This window comes from Rhincodon typus, chromosome 21 (genome assembly GCF_021869965.1).
Source record: "Rhincodon typus isolate 14 chromosome 21, sRhiTyp1.1, whole genome shotgun sequence".
In the NCBI taxonomy this organism is placed as follows: Eukaryota; Metazoa; Chordata; class Chondrichthyes; order Orectolobiformes; family Rhincodontidae; genus Rhincodon; species Rhincodon typus.
This window is the reverse complement of record NC_063352.1, coordinates 42,654,195-42,674,762: the sequence shown is the minus strand read 5'-3', so window position 1 is coordinate 42,674,762 and position 20,568 is coordinate 42,654,195. Positions and strand designations below refer to the sequence as shown.

General features: G+C 39.0%; 1 protein-coding gene across 1 annotated transcript in view; it reads right to left on the bottom strand.

The window, feature by feature from the left end:
* LOC125485690 overlaps positions 1-20,568 on the bottom strand; it is a 170,333-nt gene that overhangs the window by 43,746 nt on the left and 106,019 nt on the right. Inside the window, exons 46-56 of the mRNA XM_048609750.1 lie at positions 20,312-20,441; positions 17,543-17,733; positions 16,444-16,531; positions 14,173-14,293; positions 12,045-12,217; positions 9,493-9,639; positions 7,028-7,155; positions 4,235-4,368; positions 2,347-2,441; positions 1,126-1,285; positions 830-857 (exon numbers count right to left, since the gene is read on the bottom strand). Coding sequence (XP_048465707.1) covers positions 830-857; positions 1,126-1,285; positions 2,347-2,441; positions 4,235-4,368; positions 7,028-7,155; positions 9,493-9,639; positions 12,045-12,217; positions 14,173-14,293; positions 16,444-16,531; positions 17,543-17,733; positions 20,312-20,441 — 1,395 coding nt within the window. The remainder of the gene's footprint in view (positions 1-829; positions 858-1,125; positions 1,286-2,346; positions 2,442-4,234; positions 4,369-7,027; positions 7,156-9,492; positions 9,640-12,044; positions 12,218-14,172; positions 14,294-16,443; positions 16,532-17,542; positions 17,734-20,311; positions 20,442-20,568) is intronic.

Here is a 20,568-nt window from a genome sequence, read left to right as displayed (position 1 = left end):
GCTGTGTTCATCCAGCTCTGCACCTTGTTGTCTATGTAATAACAAGGCCTTGTGAGAGGGGTTAGGGGTAAGGACTGGGAGAGCTCAAGCCCTAAAGTTATGGAACTCGATATTGAGTCCAGAAGGGTGCAAGGTCCCCAAACAGGAAATGAAATGCTGTTCTTCCAGCTTGCGCTGAGCTTCACTACAGCACAGAAGCAAGCCTGAGACAGAGATGCTGGCCAGGGAACAGGGTGGTGCGTTAAAGTGGCAGGCAACTGGAAGCTCAGTGGTTTTTTTATGCAGATAGAATGTAGATGTTCTGCGAAGCGGGCACCCAGTCTATGGTTCATTTCGCCAATGTAGAGGAGACCACATTGTGAGCAGCGAATGCAGTAGACTAGATTGTGTGAAGTGCAGGTAAAGTGCTGCTTCACCTGGAAGGTGTGTATGGGGCCCTGGATAGTGAGGAGGAAGGAAATAAATGGACAGGTGTGATACCTTCTGCGGTTGCAGGCTTTGGTCATTAAGGACATGTTAGTAGCTTTTGCTGGCACTCGAGTTACCCTAATATTATGGTAACCTCTTCATTGAAAATGAATATGTTCCCTCAATTTAAGCCCACAGACTGAGTGTAAACACTCCACAATTTGTGACCAAACTCTACCAGCACAATAGGAGCCAACTTTTAAAAAGGTGTATAAAAATTGGTGAATATTTAGAAACTTAATTTTGACCAAATTTGTCAAATAGATTATATCCCAAAAATCTTCTCAATGAGAATCACTAACAAATGCATTGACAGTGAGATCGTTATCTTCAAAGTAAAGTAAATCGCCTTAGTCTTTACCTGTCTTTGCCAGCACAAAATATTGACTCTAAAATATAAAAGAAAACAAAAATGAGTTACGCATACTTATGATGCTGGAATAAACTGGCAAGAACAAAACAAATGCATTTAAGCTAGAAATTATGATTATTAGATTATTTAAGAAGTGGATTTAGGAAAAGATAATAATCATGAAGGAAAATGCAGTCATGTTATTCAAAATAACTTAGAAGCCAAACATTCACTAATTATTATGGGTTGCAATCCCACGGAATATATGCCTACAGTACTTCCGTTTCTTTAAGCAAGGCACATACCTAGAGTAGGATCTGGAATTCCTCCAGTCAAACCCAGTTTCTGGACTTCAGATTGAAAGTGTGAGTTCACCCAAACCGTCACCACAGTTTCATTAGCTCCACTTTGAAGAGCTTGAAGATTATATCCAAGCAAGTCAATCAGATTCTGGGCGCTCAAGTTCTGAAATGAGACAATTAAACACGTGATAAATGAACATGTGCACACCTCATGAAAATCAGTTTCACGTAACGCTGAGGAAACCTGATGATATATAACCATATGAAAAAAGCAAGATTGTCATTTTTAGACTGCTCATTATAATTTCAGCAAATAGATTCACAGGAATAAAATGTTGCTTTGATGCAAATAATAGAGAATCGGAACCTTTAATGTGACTTCTCCACTGACAATTGAATCACATTTACATAAATGTCATTAACATCAGTTCCATGTGCCAATTTTATACCATCTAGTGAATCTCCAAACGTGTGTACTACACAATTTTCTTCACGTGTTTTATTGGCATCTTCCAGAAAATGCATAGTTGCTCCCGACTGGAAATGCAGGGCAACATCAAACTACCCACCCAGTAGAAATCAAACAGATCAGCAATTAAAGTGCCTCGAGATAATTTTCCTCTCTGGAACTTCCAACACTGCCTCTTTTACAATTTTATCCCACTCTCCTTTCGAACTCCCTTCCTCATAACACTATCAGACTGCCTACACTCCAAAAACTACAGCCACGCAAGAAGAGAGCTCACCACTACCTTCTCAAGGCTAATTAGGAATGAGCAGTAAATGCTGGCCTAGCCAGCGACACTCAGATCCCATCAATAAATTTTAAAAAGGAGGGTCCCAATCATGTTAATGGAGCTCAACTGTAGTTATATTTAAGGCAAGAGGGGAGCAGGATGCAGTGGTTTTCCCATCTAGTCAATCTGACAGCTGAAGAGGACCAAATCTGGAAGAGGTTAGGAAAGGTGCTGATCTTTCCTAGAGCTCCCCCACTAACCTAGTTTCCAGAACATTCCAGCAACTCAATCCCATCACCTAGCTGTGGTGATTATTACTCACTTCCCTCCAAATCAGCAGAGTGGTTGGAATCAGATAGAGCTCACAATGATACTGTCAATTAGAGAATTAATTAGTCCACACACTTTCCCATTAAAAAAACTTGCTGGTAGTTAAAATACTTGTCAAAACTACCTCAGCAATTAAATCTTAATCAGCAAAGTATACCTTTACTTCCTCGGGATTCAGGCTTATGAAGGTTGCAAAATCCATGTTTACTGAGTTATTTGCAAGCATCTCAAGATCACCCTGTGGGATACCACCTTAAATAAAAGAAATACCATTCGTAAGAATATCAGAATATAAGATAAGCTGGAGAAAGCTATTCAGCCTCTTGAGCCTACTCTGCCATTCAATACAATGATGGCTGATCTGATTGTGACCTCAGTTCCACTCCATAACCCTTACAGACTGAAAATCTGACTAACCCAGTCTTAATCAAATTCAGTGAATCAGCTGACACCGCTCTCTGAAGTGTGATTTGGACAAGTTGAGTGAGTGGGCAATTGCATGGAAGATGAGATATAATATGGAAAAAATGTAAGGTATCCACTTTAGCAACAACAGCAGGAAGGCAGATTATCATCTGAATGGTGATAGTTTAAGAAAGGGAGAGGTGCAATGAGGTACACTAACCACTGAGAGTAAGCACGCGCTACTGTGGGCAATGAAGAAGGTAAATGGTATGTTGGTCTTCATAGCAAGAAGGTTCGCGTACAGAGCAGGGATGTCTTGCTGCAATTGTACAGGGCCTTGGTGAGACCTCACCTGGAGTACTGCGTACAGTTTTGATCTCCTTATCTGAGGAAAGATGTTCTGGTTATGGAGGGACTGCAACCAATGTTTACCAGACTGATTCCTTCAATTGGATTGGTTATGACTAAATTAACTGGAGTTTCGAAGAATCACAGGTGATCATTCCAACAAGATTAGACAGGGCAAACACAGGAAGATATTCCCAATGACACGGGGAGTCCAGAACCAAGGGTCACAGTTTACAACATAGGTAATTTAAGACCAAGATGAGAAGAAATTTCTTCATCTAGACATTCATTCATTACCACAGAAAGTAATTGAGGCCAATACATTGAACGTTTTCAAAAAGGAGTTAGATACCGTTGTCAGGGCTAAGGGATCAAAGGAAATGGGAAGAAAGTGGGACTGAGTTGGATGATCAGCCAGGGTCACAGTGAATTGCACAGACTCGAAGGACTGAATGGCCTACTCCCGCCCATTTATTTTCTATGCTACAATGAAATCACCTGGAAATTGTGAGTTGCAGGCACTAGTGCCTTGCTTTTGAGGCTGAATCTCTGGGTTCAAGTCCTACTCCAGGACTTGATGGTCAAGCAAGGTCCATTCATAACACAGCCAAGTAGGGTCAGTATTAACTAGCAAATCCTTTTAACACAACATTGGCAGGCAGGAAGAGCAAGAAAGATTCCTGGCCAAACATGTGATGGAAAGAATTTGACGAGTCTTCCATCACTGTCCATAGTTCCAGGCTACAACATACATGTGGAAGTGCATATTGCCAAAGCACCCCTGACTCGTCACAGGGCTGGGTGGCTCCATAGCAATAGATAAGAAAAATAGATAGATGGATGGATAGATAGATAGATAGATCAATAGATAGACAGATAGATAGATCGATAGATAAATGAAGCAACTGTGTAAACATCTTAGCAAGATTTGAATTTTTTTTAATCTGAAAATGCTATATATAATCTCAATACTTTGAGACAATGTCAATACTTGCAAATAAATTTATAAGACACTTTTCTATCCAATATTTTGAGTTTTCTTTTTTAATCAAACTGTTGGGGCAAGTTACAATACACCTCTGGAGAAGTTAAGACTTGATCATTGACATTCTGGCCCAAAGGTTTTACACTACAACTATACCACATTTCTAACATTCACTTCAGGCAAATTACAACTTCTGGTAGAATAGAGGAAAAAGGAATGTATCTGAACTCTACAAGCATTACGAGTTGCTGTTGATTGTTATTTCTAAGCTTAAAGGTGAATAACACACAAGCATTTGTTCATTTACCTAGATATGGCCTCAGTAGTTGAAAGTAGGGTATAGGGCTGCTTTGCTGAGATCTCAATGCGGAGGATGCTTGGTTGTACAACAGATTTTTCTGTGACTGTGTACACGTTGAAAGATCCAGTGCTCCTGCATCCCTGCAAAAGAACACTTACAGCATCAGGCTTTATTCTCGGCTCACACTTTTTAAACCAAGTTCCACATTTCAATTCAAATGTATTAAGGTACCACTTCCTAAGCAATGTATAACACAATCAAGGACAGGCAGACTTGATACAATATATACCATCCTACGGATGCCAGCAAAATTGATCGGTAGATTGTTTGAAGAAACTAAAACAAAAATGACCATTATCACTTAGACTAATAAAATTTCCATGCAATTAAATTGAGGCATACAACTTTGAACATGTTGCTTCTCAAGAATGCTTCTTCACATCGGTATTCGCCAACGAGAAAGAAATGGATGATGCTAATTTTAGAGATGGGTTGGTTGATATTCTAAGGCATATCGGTATTAAGGAGGAGGAAGTGTTGGGCATTTTGAAAAACATTCTAATGCAGAAGCAGCAAAGGCACTGCAATGTGTTGACATAAGGGCAAATCGAAATTGTCAAATCTAGATAAAATGCACCTCTTCAGGCAATTACTTGATGCTATTTTTAAGGAACTTAAAATGACCCATTTATCCTGACACTCTGTTTCCTGTTCATTAGTCAATCCCTTAGTCTTTCTGTGCTCATTTATCCTGTGCAGCAGTACTTTACGAGGAACTTGATCAAGTGTACTTGCATTTCCAAAAGATGTATCTACTGTTTCCCTTCTATCCACACTGGTCATTTTGTCCTCAAAGAACTCTAGTACATTTGTCACACATGATTTCACCTTCACAAAAGAATGTCGACTCTAACTGATTGCATTATAATTTCTAAATGACCTGCAACTACCTTCTTAACCTTTTTTCCAATGACTAGTTAGACTAACTAGTGTAATTTCTTTCTTTATTCTCCCTTGAATGTGGATGTTACAAACTGCTGACACCTTTCCAGAATCTCAGGAAGTTTGGAAAATTACAATCAATTCATCCACTATGCCTGCAATCACTTCTTTTTATTTCACATGAAGTCCATCCCAATGGTACAGCTCTCTGTTTACACTGTGCTGGTGTCAATGCTGCATTTCTCCCAACTCAGTCTTTGAATCACGCATTCAGGTCTCTGACCATATTTGAGCAATGCCAATTTGCTCGTGGTTCAGGTGTAGGTCATCATTTGTGTGGTTCTACATTTTAATTTTGTGCCTGGCTGCTCACACCTCCTCAGGAAAGCCTCTTTCTTAGTCCTTCCTATATCTTTGGTACACAAATGGACCATGACAACTGGATTCTCTGATTCCATTCTAGCCTCCTCCTCCCTGAGGAGTCCTTAACTATGGCATCATACAGACAACACGGCCTTCAGGATTCACACACTCAGTTGCAGAAAGCAGGATCTGTCCACTAACTGTACTGTCCTCTATCACACATCGATTTACTACTTCCACCTTGATGGCCCACTGCCCCATTGTGCTATGGTCAATTTGCTGGCTCGTCTCCTATTCTCGTTCACAAAAGATGCAAGAACGTTGAACCTACTGGGAAATTGCAAGAGCTGAGACTCCTCCATTGCTACTTTCTGGATGCCCCATTTATAGTCACAACTCCTTTCCCTTGCTACAGGCCAAATCTGAAGTTTTGTCTACTGTAACAAGGTGTCCAAGTAACTAAAGTGCTGCCTGAAGTACTACAGTGTCTGCAAATCCAGTTCTTCAACTCTGAGCCACAATCTTTGAACTGCAGTCATTAAATGCAGTTGTGGTTACCATGGAACACACTGGTGTTCACTATTTCACACAAGCTACAGCTGCAAAACATAAATTGCCTTTCTTTATTGTGTGTCATTTAGCTGACTCAATTTCGATTTTAGAATTTTTGCTCAAGTGTTCTCTGCATATATTCCAAGTGGATTAACTGATTAAGTACAGATTTCAACTACTGTTCACATTTAGAGGATTAGATCTTTAATATTCGACAAACAATTACCTATCAGCTGACCTAATTAAAACCTTTGAACACACAGCAGCTTCTAGAGGCTGTAGAACAATTATCTAAGGCAGAATCTTCCTCCCACTCTACACCAAATTCCCAGGTTGGCACCTGTACCATGTCATACTCAGTCTTTGTCTCAAATTGGGGTTTCAAACTCCTTATCTTCCAAAGCTGTCATGGCCTTGTTACTTGTAAGTTACCTCTAGTCCTACATCCTTGCTCCCATTTTCCATTATTCTGATTCAGGTCAATTGTGAAATCTCCATATAAATAAAAGTAAAATAATGCACGTGATGAAAGTCAGAAACAAAAACAGAACATGCTGGAGAAACCCAGCAGGTTTGGTATTATCTGTGGGGAAAGAAACAGAGTGAACCTTTTAAGTCACATATGTCCCTACTTCAGAAACTCTTCATCAGATAATTGTAAAATCCTCTCCACTTTACTCCGCAATCAATGGTAGACTATCTTGTCTCCATATCTCAGTTCTCTCCCTAAACCTCTCCATTTTATCACATCATTTCCTAATTTTAAAGGCTTTATTAATATGCATTTTCTTGATCTAGCCTTTAATCATCACCTTAATTCCCTCTGCTAGAGTTTGAACTCCAACTGCAAAGTGTCTTGTAAGATTGTGTTCAATAAAATCTGCGATATAAATGGAAATAGGTGAGATCAGTAAATTCGCAAAAGAAAGTTTCAACACTTACGTTAAATTTGAAATTGTTACCAACAGGCTTTCATTCAGAAGGCACAGATTTGGACCACCAATAGCTTTTACAGAAACTGCATTCAGAACTCCACCCAATTGAAGATATCTTTCAATGATAGATTTCACCTATCAAAAGAAATTTAAAGAATAATTCAGAAGGCATTTTACCAAGAAGAGCATATACATTATTTTTTGAGATTGCTGGCCTTTCCCAAATATATATCTGAATAAAATTTCAATACCTTCCTAAAATTGCATTGACGTCAATCTAAATAAAAGTTGGAAGAGATGTAAATTGAAGAGATATCAATTTGTTGTCATTCCTACACTTTTGAGTATTTCGAGTTACACATCGGTGGAGAAATTAATTCTTCATCATTCTGTTTGGGCTCAATTCAAGTCCATGCTCAGAGATGATGAACATTAAAGAAATAGAAACAGGAACAGGTCAAATGCCCTTTGAGATCACTCTGCTATTCAGTAAGAGCATGACTGAACTTTCAAATTAGCTCCACTTTCCCATCCGTTTCCCATTTCCATTGCCTGGCTAAGTGTTCTAGTCAGTTTGCCTTAGGCTTCTAAGAAAACTTCAGTGACTGAGCATTCACAACCTATAGGATAGAGAATTCCAAACATTCATAACCCTCTAACAGTAGAAATATCTCCTTATCTCATCCCTGAAGTTGCTGGACCCCTAATCCAGCAAATCAAGGCTCTAAAACTAAGACTAAAGGCCTTTCAGCTTTTATCCTGTCAAGAACCTCCTTAAGAACTTTGTACTTCATCAGTCCAGTCATGCCATAGAACAATCTACTGAACATTTATAGGAATGAAAGTAAATATTTCCTTAGATAAGAACAAAACTGTACACATTACTCAAAATGTCTCACAAAGCCTTGTATATCTGCATGAAACTTCCTTATTCCTCTATGTCAGCCCTCTTGCAATCTGTTTCTAAACTGCTTACTATTTCAATCTACCATTGAGTGTCAGTTAGCTCAGTTGGCTGGACAGTTGATTAACTGTGCAAAGCAGCACTAATTCCCATGTTAGCTGAGGTTGCCATGAAGGGCACTCCTTCTCAATTTCTCCCCTCGCCTGAGGTATGGTAACACTCAGGTTAAACCACCACCAGTTGTCTCTCCCTAATCAGAAAGCAGTTCTGTGACCTGGTAGGGCGATGGTGATCCTTTAGGAGCTCATTCTATTTTCTCCCTCTTTATCAACTTCTTGGTCATTCTTTTTGATTTTTAAAACCATCACCAGTCTCCTGCCTACAACTTTATCTAACAACATTGTGAACATCTATCTTTAATCTAATATTATCTTAAAATTCTCTCGTAAGCCACTTTTCCAGTGGGGTATTTACTGCTTAAGGGAATGTATATTCTCTTAGAAATCTGAATTATTTCTTTAAATGATTGCCATTACTTTTCTATCATCATAGCTTTTAAATTGTGCACATCAGTCTACCTGAGCCCTTATACTTATGTAATAGGCCTTATATTTACAAATTTAGGATTGGATTTAACACACAACTCTCAAATGCAACATGAAATTCTATCAGATTATGAATTGCCTATCTCAGAGGATCTCTTATGATAAGATCACAATTTCATCCTGTCTTATTGCACAATAGTTTCATTATGCAAGAATACTCAAATCTCACTGCTTCATTAAGCATTCTATAGAGCTGTACTTCTTAGATTATCCAAATGAAGTAAAATGCTGGAGGTTATGACGAATTTGCAAATTGAGGTTATGTCAAGTTTGCAAACTGAGTGCAAACAACAGCCTCTTTATTTTGTTATTAACATTGGTAAACTTTGGAAATAATGTCATGATAAAAGGACACAGACGCTGGTGAGGACAGATCCCAGAAATTCCAAATGGCTTGCTTCTCCAGCAGATGGGCTATTAGGCAGGAGTGCGACTCCTTTTCTGCACTCACCCAAAATCTTCAGGTTTTCACAGGATCAAGAGGCTGTGCCTTAGAGACATGCAGCTTGTGGGAGTAGCTCATATGTTACTCCAGTGGGGATGAAAAAACATTTGGGCCAGTGTCGTCCAAATGTCAAGTGGTAACTTTTTACTCAGTTCCTGGTCCCATCCTGGTGTTATGTTCTCTAAATGGCAATAAGGATCTCTGATATCATGACGCCTACATCAGGAAAACTTGCAGAATTTCCTAGGAAACCTAACGTCCACCAGGGTCATCTCCAAAATGACAAAATAAATGAAGTGAGGGTTCATAGCCCTCTTTCAGGTTTACCCCTTGAGGCTAGAAAGGAACACAATGCCTGTAGTAAAACATTGTGTCCCTATTTCCTCAATGCTTGCGCAAGTTACATTAATTCTGTTCACAAAACTAGACGGAGTCAGATATCAAATTTTCTTTCAAACAAAATTCTCAGTTGAACAGATGATCAATATTTTACTCAATATTCTCCTGGTTTCTCCTACCATTGGACTTTCCAGTTTCTGTATCATTAGTGCAGAAAGTGTCACGACCTCAGTGATATTCCAAAGACTGATGTCCGTCACATTAAACACAGTCGATATGTTCCCCAGCAGTTGAATCTGGCTTTCTGGTAGCCCATTGGGGTATATCTGTTTCAGGAAATACAAAATAATACATTTCAGCAATTGAATGAGAGAAGTCCTAAAAAAGTAAAACTTAATTATTTTTGTTGCACTTATAAAACTCTGTTGTCAGATTGACTCAATATCTGTTTGTTACACTGTTTGTATTCTATCTTGACAAATGAAACTGAAACAAATATGTAAGAGATGGTGGATTTTGGTTGAAATATTTACTGAGGCACACAACCTAAATAACAAGTGTGCATTAAAATATTTAATTCAGTGTAAGTTCATACATAATGATAAACAAAATAAAGACAAATTCTGCCAAGGAAGATAGTAGAATTTGATTCAACACAAATCCGGAATTAAGAGTCTAATGATGACTGTGCATCCATTGTCATTTGTCAGAAAAGCCCATCTGGTTCACCAATGTCCTTTAGGGAAGGAAACTGCCATCCTTACCTGGTCTTGTCTACATGTGACTCCAGACCCACAGAAATGTGGTTGATTCGTAAATGTTCTCGTGGCAATTAGGGATGGGCAATTATTGCTGGCCCAGCCAGCAATCCCCTTGTCCCATGAATTAATAAAAAAAATTAAAGAGAGTGGAAACAAGGGAGAAACAAAAGAGACAGAATGAAAATGTAAAATATGTAATTATTAATGTAAAAATGTTTCCACAGACAGAAATGAAATGTGAACCTTAATCTTTTATATAAATAATACAGGCTGGGAAACAAACAAAGAAAGCATAGGTGACATCCTGCAATGTATTGATAAAAATGCGATATTCGATTAAGTGAGGAATAGGGACAAATGCAGGTAACTTTACAGAAGTTTTGGAAACATAAACTGGATTGACAAAACAGGCAAGTACAGGGTTGAACATTACACCACAGCTTTGAAATTCTACGCTATGTCTGAGTGAGCAGAAAGATGAAGTTGAGGCTGGCTCTTTACATAATTGCTTCCACTTTGCAGATTTTAAAGTGGAAGGAAGTTTAGTTGGTAGAAGTCTTAATGTTAGAGAGGGAGCTCGAGATCATGGCAGCAGCTGTCAAGTTAACAGAGGAAGTGGAAAGACAGAATTGGATGCCATCAGACTTAATACAAGATTCGAGAGAGCAATTCTAAACGGGAAACACAAACAGCACACCAGATAGAATAATGGGGACTGTGTGGGCTGAGTAGAGAAAATGATAAATGGTGCAACAGATTGCAGTGAGATAACAGACAGCGAAGCTTAATGGATGCTCTGAAGAAAATAAACATTTAAAGAGGATAGTAATTGACAAACCGACCAGCTAGTTTCTGCCTCTGCCAGAATACTGAAAAGCCATTACCAAAGTCAAAAATTACATTCTATGTGACAGTCATCGTTGTTCTTCTTCAACTGGGTCCTTAGCATAGTTAACCATACCATCCTCCACTTAATTCCCCACCATTATCCAACTGGATGGGACTGCCTTCATCCCAAATATTCCTATTTATTAAATTGTAAATAATCACTTGCAATGGTTTCTCTTTCCATTCTTCTCCATTGCTACCTCTGGATTCCTCTGAAACCTATACTGCCCCCTCTTCTATTTCTCACCCAAATACACCTCCCAAGGTGACATAATCTGAAAACATATCACATTCCACAGCGCTGACAACACCCAACTGTACCTCAGATCCATTTTCTACATTTTCCAATTGCATCTAAATTGTCAGACTGCTTTTCTGACATCCAGCAGTGGATGACTAGAAAATTACTTCCGATTAAATATTGGAAAAACTGAAAGCAAACTGTCATTTGTATCCACACAAACTCTGTTCCCAAATCCCCAAAATAATGCTGCTAACTGGCCATTGTTTGAGATTGAACCGAAGTATTTGTAACCTTGGCATCCTATAGACCCTGAGCTTCACTTCTAATCCTCTCCATCATCAAGCCCATCTACTTCAAACACCAGAACATTGCTTTGGCAGTGCCTCTAGACTTGATTATTCCAATATTCTCTGTGTGGTTACCATCTTGACTCACCATGAACTTCAGTTCATCTAAGACTCTGCTGTCAGCACCAGAATTCGCTTCAAGTCATCTTTACCCATCACCCTATGCTCACTGACCTATAATGACTCTTGTTCAAACAATGCCTCAACTTACAAATCATCGTTCTTGCCTTCAGCTTCGTGGCTCTTACCTCCATGGTCTCAGTTAATACAATTAGGGGTCAGACTTAATACAGGAGACACTTAAAAGATGAATGGAGGTTTCCATTCCATTTTAGCCCTCACCATATAATTTAACCATTTCACATGAACCTTTTCAACAATTTTTTAAAATTTTAAATCAGTCCTTTTACCTTATAAAGTATGAATTCACCATGATTTATAACAAAGATTACGTTCACTTTGCTGTGAAAGTGCCACACCACACTTGTTACCTGTATTAGTCTCTTTTTCAGAATCTCCAGCTGAGTAGGATTAAAGGCAAGAGCTCCCAATTGGAGCACATTGTCTTTCAGCACACGGTCACTCAAACAGAGGTCCAACTTGGTTGTATCATAGATTGCAGGGGTCAGATCATCAATGGCCTCTGCTGCTAATTTTGTACAGTCTGCAAGTATAAAGATACGGCATTTCAGTTTGCTGATTAAACGTAATACTCAACAAAGCTATTTCCAACAGCGTTATTGCTCAGTGAACAAATTGTTGACAAAATACAAAAGAAAAAAAGTCTTGCATTTATAGTGCTTTTCATGGCCTCAAGACATCCCAAACACTTTATGGTCAATGAATTATTTTTGATGTATGCTGTAATGTAGGAAACACAGCAAAACTCCCATAACAGACATGTGTCAATGACTAATCATTATTGTTTCCCCAGATGTTGATTGAAGAGTAAGTATTGGTCAAGACAGCGAGGATAACTCCCTGCTCTTTTTCAAAATATTGTCATGGGATCATTTAAGGCCACATAAGGGGTTAGATGCAACATTGTTTTGTCATCTGGACCGAACGTCATAGGGCTACGATGCCAATATTGAATCATGAAACAAATGCAAAATCTTTCCTCCTAATCTGCACACATGTTAATGTGGGTTTTTGCAAACAGTAGAAGAGTTATGCTGGTCACCACCGATCTTAAAGAAAGCTGTTCACAAAGATCTATTGAGCATTGCAGTGTACAGTTAACCTTTCCCAACATTTTTGAGTTGGATGATCAACCATGATCGTGATGAATGGCAGAGCAGGCTCAAAGGGCCAAATGGCCTCCTCCTGCTCCTATCTTCTATGTTTCTATTAACATAATTCTGGCACCAACTATAGGGAATCTCTGGTGACTAGTAACAGTAATACAATATGACAGGGTAAGAAAACAATACTGCAGACAGCTCACTGGCATGTGTCATTCACCTTCTGTAATATTACAGTAAGTTGGCATATCTTAAACAAACTTCTAATAAAAATGATGATCATTATTATAAAAGGCAGAGTGAATTTTCATCATAGAATGGAGAAATCTAACATTCCACAAATGACAAAAATGTAGCTATTCAGAAGTAAGGACATTTTTCAGCATTGGTTATGACTTTGTACAGAATTGAAAATAAAACTGTATTTCACTTAACAAGACATAACAGTTTCAACGTGTTTTGCAGTGGGACTAACAATAAGTTCACATTAAGTCAGTAATTTCTGATTAATTTCTATCTGTAACAACTTCAACAGCATACCTTTTGGAGGAGCAAGGAATCATTGATAACAACTTAGATCCCTGCATTTAACCACACACGTGAGGACAGCAGAAGATATTGCAAGGTTCACAGTGTAATGTTGACAGTTTCATCATGAACACCACCGCAAAATTCAGGCCATTGATAACAATCCATCCAATGTAACACGGTTTAGCACAAAGTCCATGAAACGTAAGTAGCCAACTAAATTATATCAGGCAATTTACAGTTATAGATTCACACACAGCAACAAAGAGGGCCATTCAGCATATCAATTTTACATCATCTGTCTTGGAGGAACTCAGTCAGTACCATTTCCTTGTTCTACCCCTATAACCTTGCAAGTTTAATGCTTTCAAACGCTCATCCAAATTCTTTCCAAAATCACCGATCATTTTTCCTTCACCACCTTCCAGCATTCCAAGCAGGAGGTCATTACATTCTATTTTACCTGTCCCCACCTCTTTCCCAAAGCCTTCAATTTGTCTGCCCTAGCCCTTCCACCGACAACTAATGGGAATAGGTGTTCCATGTCTACGTTATCCAAACTTATCCCAAGGTTGAAACCTCTTCTCAGACTTTTTGAGCATGGGAAGATAGCCATATTTCCAAAGGCCTCAAGATTAAAGGTAGAACATTTTCCTATTCTCAAAATAAATTCTTATTCCATACAGTTAGTATACTGTTGGATTCGCAAAGCACTCTGCCAGACTAATGTTTGCTCATGGACTTAAAATTGACAGCATGGAAATATTTGCTCCACATGCGTGTTTAGCCTCTACATGCATAACACTATTTTGTCAATCACTCTTGAATCCAAGGACTGGTTACGTACTTGCTATGTTGTCTGAATCTCTTCTTAGGTTGAGCTGATTTATAAATATAAGCATTTCACTGGGTGGTGTGAACATCTTCACTTTCTTGATGAATCTTGGGAGAGCTTGTTTAAGGACGTCCTGCACAGAGCACAATAATTGAAAAATGTTCCAGAATTAATACCTAGTCATAGGTATGTCCCAATTAACGACTGATGCAATTTGCTAGGAACCTCAATGAGAATTGTATCCCAAGGTAATGAGTTACTGTTACACAGCTGTCTTATCCTGCTACATATGAAACCAATATCACAAGCTTGTGGGGGGAAGCAGCAGTGGTGTGCAGAGGGTTCTCACTGAAGGAATCATGCCAAATGCGGTACTTTCTAGCAAATACACATTCCTGCATAAGCCTTTGCATCAAGCACAGCTTCATACAGAAACCAGCAGATCTTTTATCTCCAAATGGTAAACTGCCTGTAGGTACCAGTTTGCCATGGATATTGAAATGAGAGTCAAGATAAGAAATACCATGGACTTCTCAAAGTTGACACTATTTTGCCATACATGGCATGTTTAATATTTAGCCAAAATTACTGCTTTTCAGTAAGCTGAACCTTTAACAGATTATGTATGTTGACACTACGTACTGACAGGGAACTCCAAACACTGGAGTTACCAGGCTTCATCCTTCTTAGCTAATGCAGCTTTTATTGTCAAGTTCAAATTAACCATCCCCCTAAGGCTCAGATATGGCCTGGGATGAGGATAGTGACTGGACTTCTTAACATGTGCTACAGACCTCAAGGGAGACTTAATGTTACTTCAGGAGAAAGGAAATCTGTATGCAGGCCATGTTGTTCAGCCTTTTTCCTGGGTGGGAGGAGGGATCAGAGTACTGTTGGCTAGAGGTGGGGAGTGACAGTTTGCAGGCTTATCTGCCCATGACTTAGGTGAAGCTGACCCAGTCTCAAGGACCTGTGGGTCAGTGGAAGAGTGAAGGTGGATGACAGTCATCCTAAGATGTGTCAATGCACAGATCTCCCATAAAATAAAACCAGGATCTGCAGATGCTGGAAATCTGAAACAAAGACAGAAAGTTCTGGAGAAACCCAGCAGATCTGGCAGCGGCTGTGAGGAGAAAACAGAGCTAACGTTTTAAGTCCAGTAACCCTTGTTCAGAAGTCCAGCAATTTTTGTTTTTGTTATAGATTCCCCACAATCATTTCTGTCTATGGGAGAGGCCGAGAACATATTTTATAGTGGGTGAGGTGGATTAATCTGTAAGTCATTAATGATTGATAGCTCTGCTATTTCTGTAACATGGTTTTTCCAGTTTGCTTGCATTACGGTTCATGTTTCAGATAATGTGAAATGCGAATCTATTTATGAAAATCATTTTTAGCAGTGAATAGAAATAATAGTATTACCAAAATCAAACTGTAACATTATAACATGTGAGGAAACAAGTCCAAATCAAGATTTACTGTACATGATCTTAATGTTTTCCTGGTCACTATGTAAAACATTGTAAATTTATTTGTGAAAAATCTTTGGGAATTAACCTCCTCCATACAATTTTCAAGAAAGAGCGAGAAGTCAACATTTTCCCGAACATATTTAAATTACAACAGGAAAGGAAGAGTCTTACCCTTAAAGTGTTTTTAAAAACAGTTTGAAAACACTGAAAATAGATTTATATTTTTCCAAACCTCTTTTACTCATGGTTCAGCTTTATCATAATGCTTCATGCACACAAATCAAAAAGATCTTTCAAATAAAGCCAAAATATAGTTTGACGTTGGAGATATGAAATAAAACAAAATGCTGGAGAAGCTCAGCAGGTCTGGCAGTATCTGTGGAGATGGAAAAACAGAGTTAATGTTTCAAGTCCAGAATGACTTCTTCAGAACTCTGAAACACTTCAATTCTGAAAAAGACTTGAAATATTAACTCTGCTTCTCTGACCACAAATGTTGCAGACCTGCTGAGTTTCTCCAATACCTTCTGTTCTTATTCCAGATAAAGTATTTTTCTGATATTAGAATATTGTTCAATAAGAAGCTAACAATGCATATTCATATGCATGAATTAGTATTGTTTTCAGTTAATTTTGTGTGAACAGCTGCAAAAATAGTCCCTATAAAGCATCAAAAATGACTCAAGGCATTTGAGATGAAAGGAAATCAGAAACTGAGGCAAATGAGAGATCAGAAGAAAGGTTCAGTAAAATGGGCTTTATAGACTCATGAATTTAACTTAGGACTTGATTTTCAATGACTACAGCATACCCTGTTTACTTGACTCCATGTGTCAGTCAAGGCTAAAGGAAGATTTCCAAGATCTTTGACTGTAGATGATGACCAAGATGAAGGAGTGCTGCAGACAAACAAAAGCTGAATTAGAGAACACATTTCTATTGGTGGCAGTTTCATTACGAATGCCTGGTGGAGATTTCTACCATAAAAATGGCTCCCTGCAGAAATGTTCTTGAAATTATTCCTTCAGAATTGCAACAGTGCTCTGACCCATTTGAAATGACCACAGTACTGCCTCCAATGGCCATCCAACCTACAAATTAAGTTAGTGCAAAGTGATCACCAGTTGGCATTGGCCAGGAATTACTGAGAACCTATGTCATCCTGTATTTTTGCTCTGTAAATAGTGTGGTATAAAAATTATGCCCATATTCCACTCTTGCCATTTGTAATGTTATTTGAGACAATTAAGGAGGAAAAATTGAATCTTCCGTTCCATAGCACGCAACTGAAGGATGAAGGGAAAGAAATTCAAATTAATTTCAGAGATAGCAAGAACTGCAGATGCTGGAGTCAGAGATAACACAGTATGGAGCTGGAGGAACGCAGCAGGTCAGACAGCATCTGAGGAGCAGGAAAGTCAATATTTCGGGTCAGGACCCTGTTCTTCAGTTCTGAAGAAGGGTCCCGACCAAAACAAAGTATTCAGGTTACACATATCCAATTTTCCCTAGGCATAGAGTAAAGCAACCACTGGAGGTCAATCAAAAAATCTTCAATAAATTCCACTTAAAGCCAAATTTCTGTTTAAGTAGGAGCTCCTTATACACTCCACAAAACAACTGCAGGCTACTACTGGTCTCATCTTGCTCCTGCACTATTTTATTCTCGTATCTGCCTTTCACCCACCCCTACCAGTAGATCTTTCTCCATTGCGACCAAAATAATTCATCAGGCCATGATCAGTGAGCTGCATTGGGATCATTTGGCACACAAGCTCAATTCCAATGAAGTCTGATACACAGCTACCCATATTGATGCTAGCCAGCACATACCAGGGCAATTAATCCTCTGCTTAATTGCCCGCTTTGAGGGAAAGGCCAATTTCTGGTCAATGCAGTTTCAAACTCACCCATAGATGCTGGTTCCACCTTGAAGCAGAGTTTCAATGGCTCTCTTCTGATCCTCTCCATACGAGGTACAAGTCTTCAATGCCTCCAAGATGGAAAGATCAGATTCTTTGATGACTGAACCCTCAAGGTCACACACCAAACCTCCCAGTACTGCAATATTCTCCTTGGTCAGATTTCTGCTATTAATTCCCTGCAGTTGAATCAAGAAAATAGTATTAATCCATTGGTGGATAAACATTTCTTTCCACACAAATGCAACTGAATTTTATACCGCTAATGAGGACAATATTTGTACGAAATAAAAAGTCCATCATTCATCGACGTTAAAAATATTACAGAAAGCTCCATTTTGCAGAGTCAGGAAATCACGTTTGCTCGGTTACCATTGAAATCCAACAATCAAGGTACGTTTCAGTTTTGAAATGACCTATTTTAGGAGTTGGACATAGGGTTTAGTTAAGGGTCAGGGTTCTAACAGAAAATGAATTGAAACATGGGATTGTATGACTTAGTTTTAACACCAGTCGAGATGGTAGCTAGGTAATTCTCAGATAAATTCTCCATCTTAATTCAATGCACAGAGATTGATGCACAGTGACAAAACTCAGCTCTTGTCAAGTTCTAACAAGAAATGGGATGGAAGGTGCACACTTTGCTTAAATAACCTATTGGGCAAATTGTTCTTTTCTCAGAAAGCCAAAATTGTTTTCCTCACATCCAGAAGAGAGAGCAAGAGAGAGAGAGGGATAAAACGCATCTGTGTATATTTGTGGGCGTATTTAGAACAAAGTGCATTCATATACTGAGATAACAAGACTTAGAGCTGGATGAAGCAGCGTTTCGGGCCTAGGAAGAAGGGTCTAGGCCTGAAACGTCAGCCTTCCTGCTCCTCTGATGCTGCTTGGCCTGCTGTGTTCATCCAGCTCTACACCTTGTTATCTCAGATTCTCCAGCATCTGCAGCTCCTACTATCTCTGCATTCATATACTACTGACTGTGTAGGTTAACCACTTATTCCATCTTAAGTGACTAAGATTGTTTTGTTAATCAACTAATACTTGCCTTTATTAGAAAACTTAGCTCCCATATGTTGTCCTTTAAAACTGGATATAAGATCATAAGATGTTGGAGCAGAAGAAAAAAATTAACCGAAACCCAACTGATTACCTCTCACCTCCCAGTAAATTCAGAGTTAAAACCAGGGTCTAGGAAAGCTGATGTAATTGAGTTAACAGCACAAGTCTTGACCTTGGATGAAGAGCAATGTTGACCAAATGGTGAATCGATGGAGTTAGCCAGAATTTTTCACTGAAGATGAAGCAGCTTGAACCAGAAGAATTTGAACCCAAGAAAGAAGAGCTCCAATCAGCAAAAACAAGATTGAGACGGAACATTCCAGAGGGAGCAAAAAGAAAAGGAAACGTCACTTCAGGGAGAGAAGAAAAATGAAATAGAATTTATGAAGTTAGAGCTAGAATTTAAAGCAAGGGAAAAAGATCACAGAATCCCTGCAGTGTGGGAGCAGGCCATTTGGGGATGTTGACTAATGATTGCACAAAGTTCAGCACCATTCACAACTCCTCAGGTACTGAAGGAGTCCATTTCCTTATGTAGCAATACCTTGACAATATCCAGGCTTGGACTGATAAATAGCAAGTAACGTTCACTCCACACAAGTGCCAGACAATGACCATCCACCTTTGATGTTCAATGGCATTAACAGTGCTAAATCCCCCACTATCTACATAGAGGCGGTTAACACCGACCCCAGAAACTGAATGGAACTAGTCATTATAAACACAGTGGCTACAAGGGCAGGTCTGAGATTAAGAACTCTGCAGTGATTAACTCACTTCCTAACTTTCAAAAGCCTAAGTTACTATCCACAAGACAGGAGTGTAATGGAATACTCTCCATTTTCCCCAATGAGTATAACTCCAACAATACCTGAGACGCTCAATACAACCCGGACAATATAGCATTCCAACTGTTACCATCAATATTCACTCACTCCATCACAGGACACAACATCAGCAGTGTGTGCCATGCACTGCTATCACTAGTGAAGGTTCTTTCGATAACACCTTCCAAAGCTGCAAGTTCTACCACATAACGGACAAGATCAGTGAATGCATGGGAGTGCAGCTGCTCGCAAGTTCCTCTCCAAGCCATACTCCATTATTAGAACGTAAGAGCTAGGAGCAGGAGTCGGCAATCAGCCCCTTGAGTCTCCTCTGCCATTTAGTACAATCATGACTGATTTATCTCAGTCTCAACTCCACTTCCCTGCCAGCTTCCCATAGCCCTTTAATCCATTACTAATTATAAATGTCTACCACCTCTACTTAAATCTATTCATCCTCCCCACTCTAGTGTAGTGAATTCTACAAATTCACGACACTTTTAGAAAAGTAATTCCTTCTCAATTCTGTCCTAAATCTGTCTCCTCTTCACCTAAAATGATGACCTGTGACATCCTGACAGGGAATTATAGTACTGTTACTTCACTGCCAGAAGGTCAAAATCTTGGAACTCTCTTCCTAACAGCACTGTGGGTGTATTTATCCTCCATCAGCAGTTCACGAAGATGGTTCACCACCACCTTTTCAATTAGGGAAGGGCACTAAATGCTGGCCTGGTCATGTCCTGTAATATCACAATAATAGCAGTTTGCAATTAACGGAAGGAGTGAGACTATTGTCCATCAGTCATCCAGAATATGGATACTATCACTCCCTAGTTGTACCTTCAGAGCACATTTTCCTTACCAAACAGATTTTGGCATCTTCCAACAGATTTTGTCTTCTTAACGATCCTTTCGGTAAGAGACGAAAGTTTGATTTTCCAACACCTTTGAAGAATGACTCGCAGTTTTGAGATGTTCTGAAGTTCTTAGAGCTTCAATGTGAAAAATATGAATTACATTGATTGTATGTAATGAAAACTTTTTTTTAATTGCTAGCAATAGTCAGAACATTACTTTCTGTCAGAATAAGAGGGTGTCGATTTAAATTTTTGAAAATTA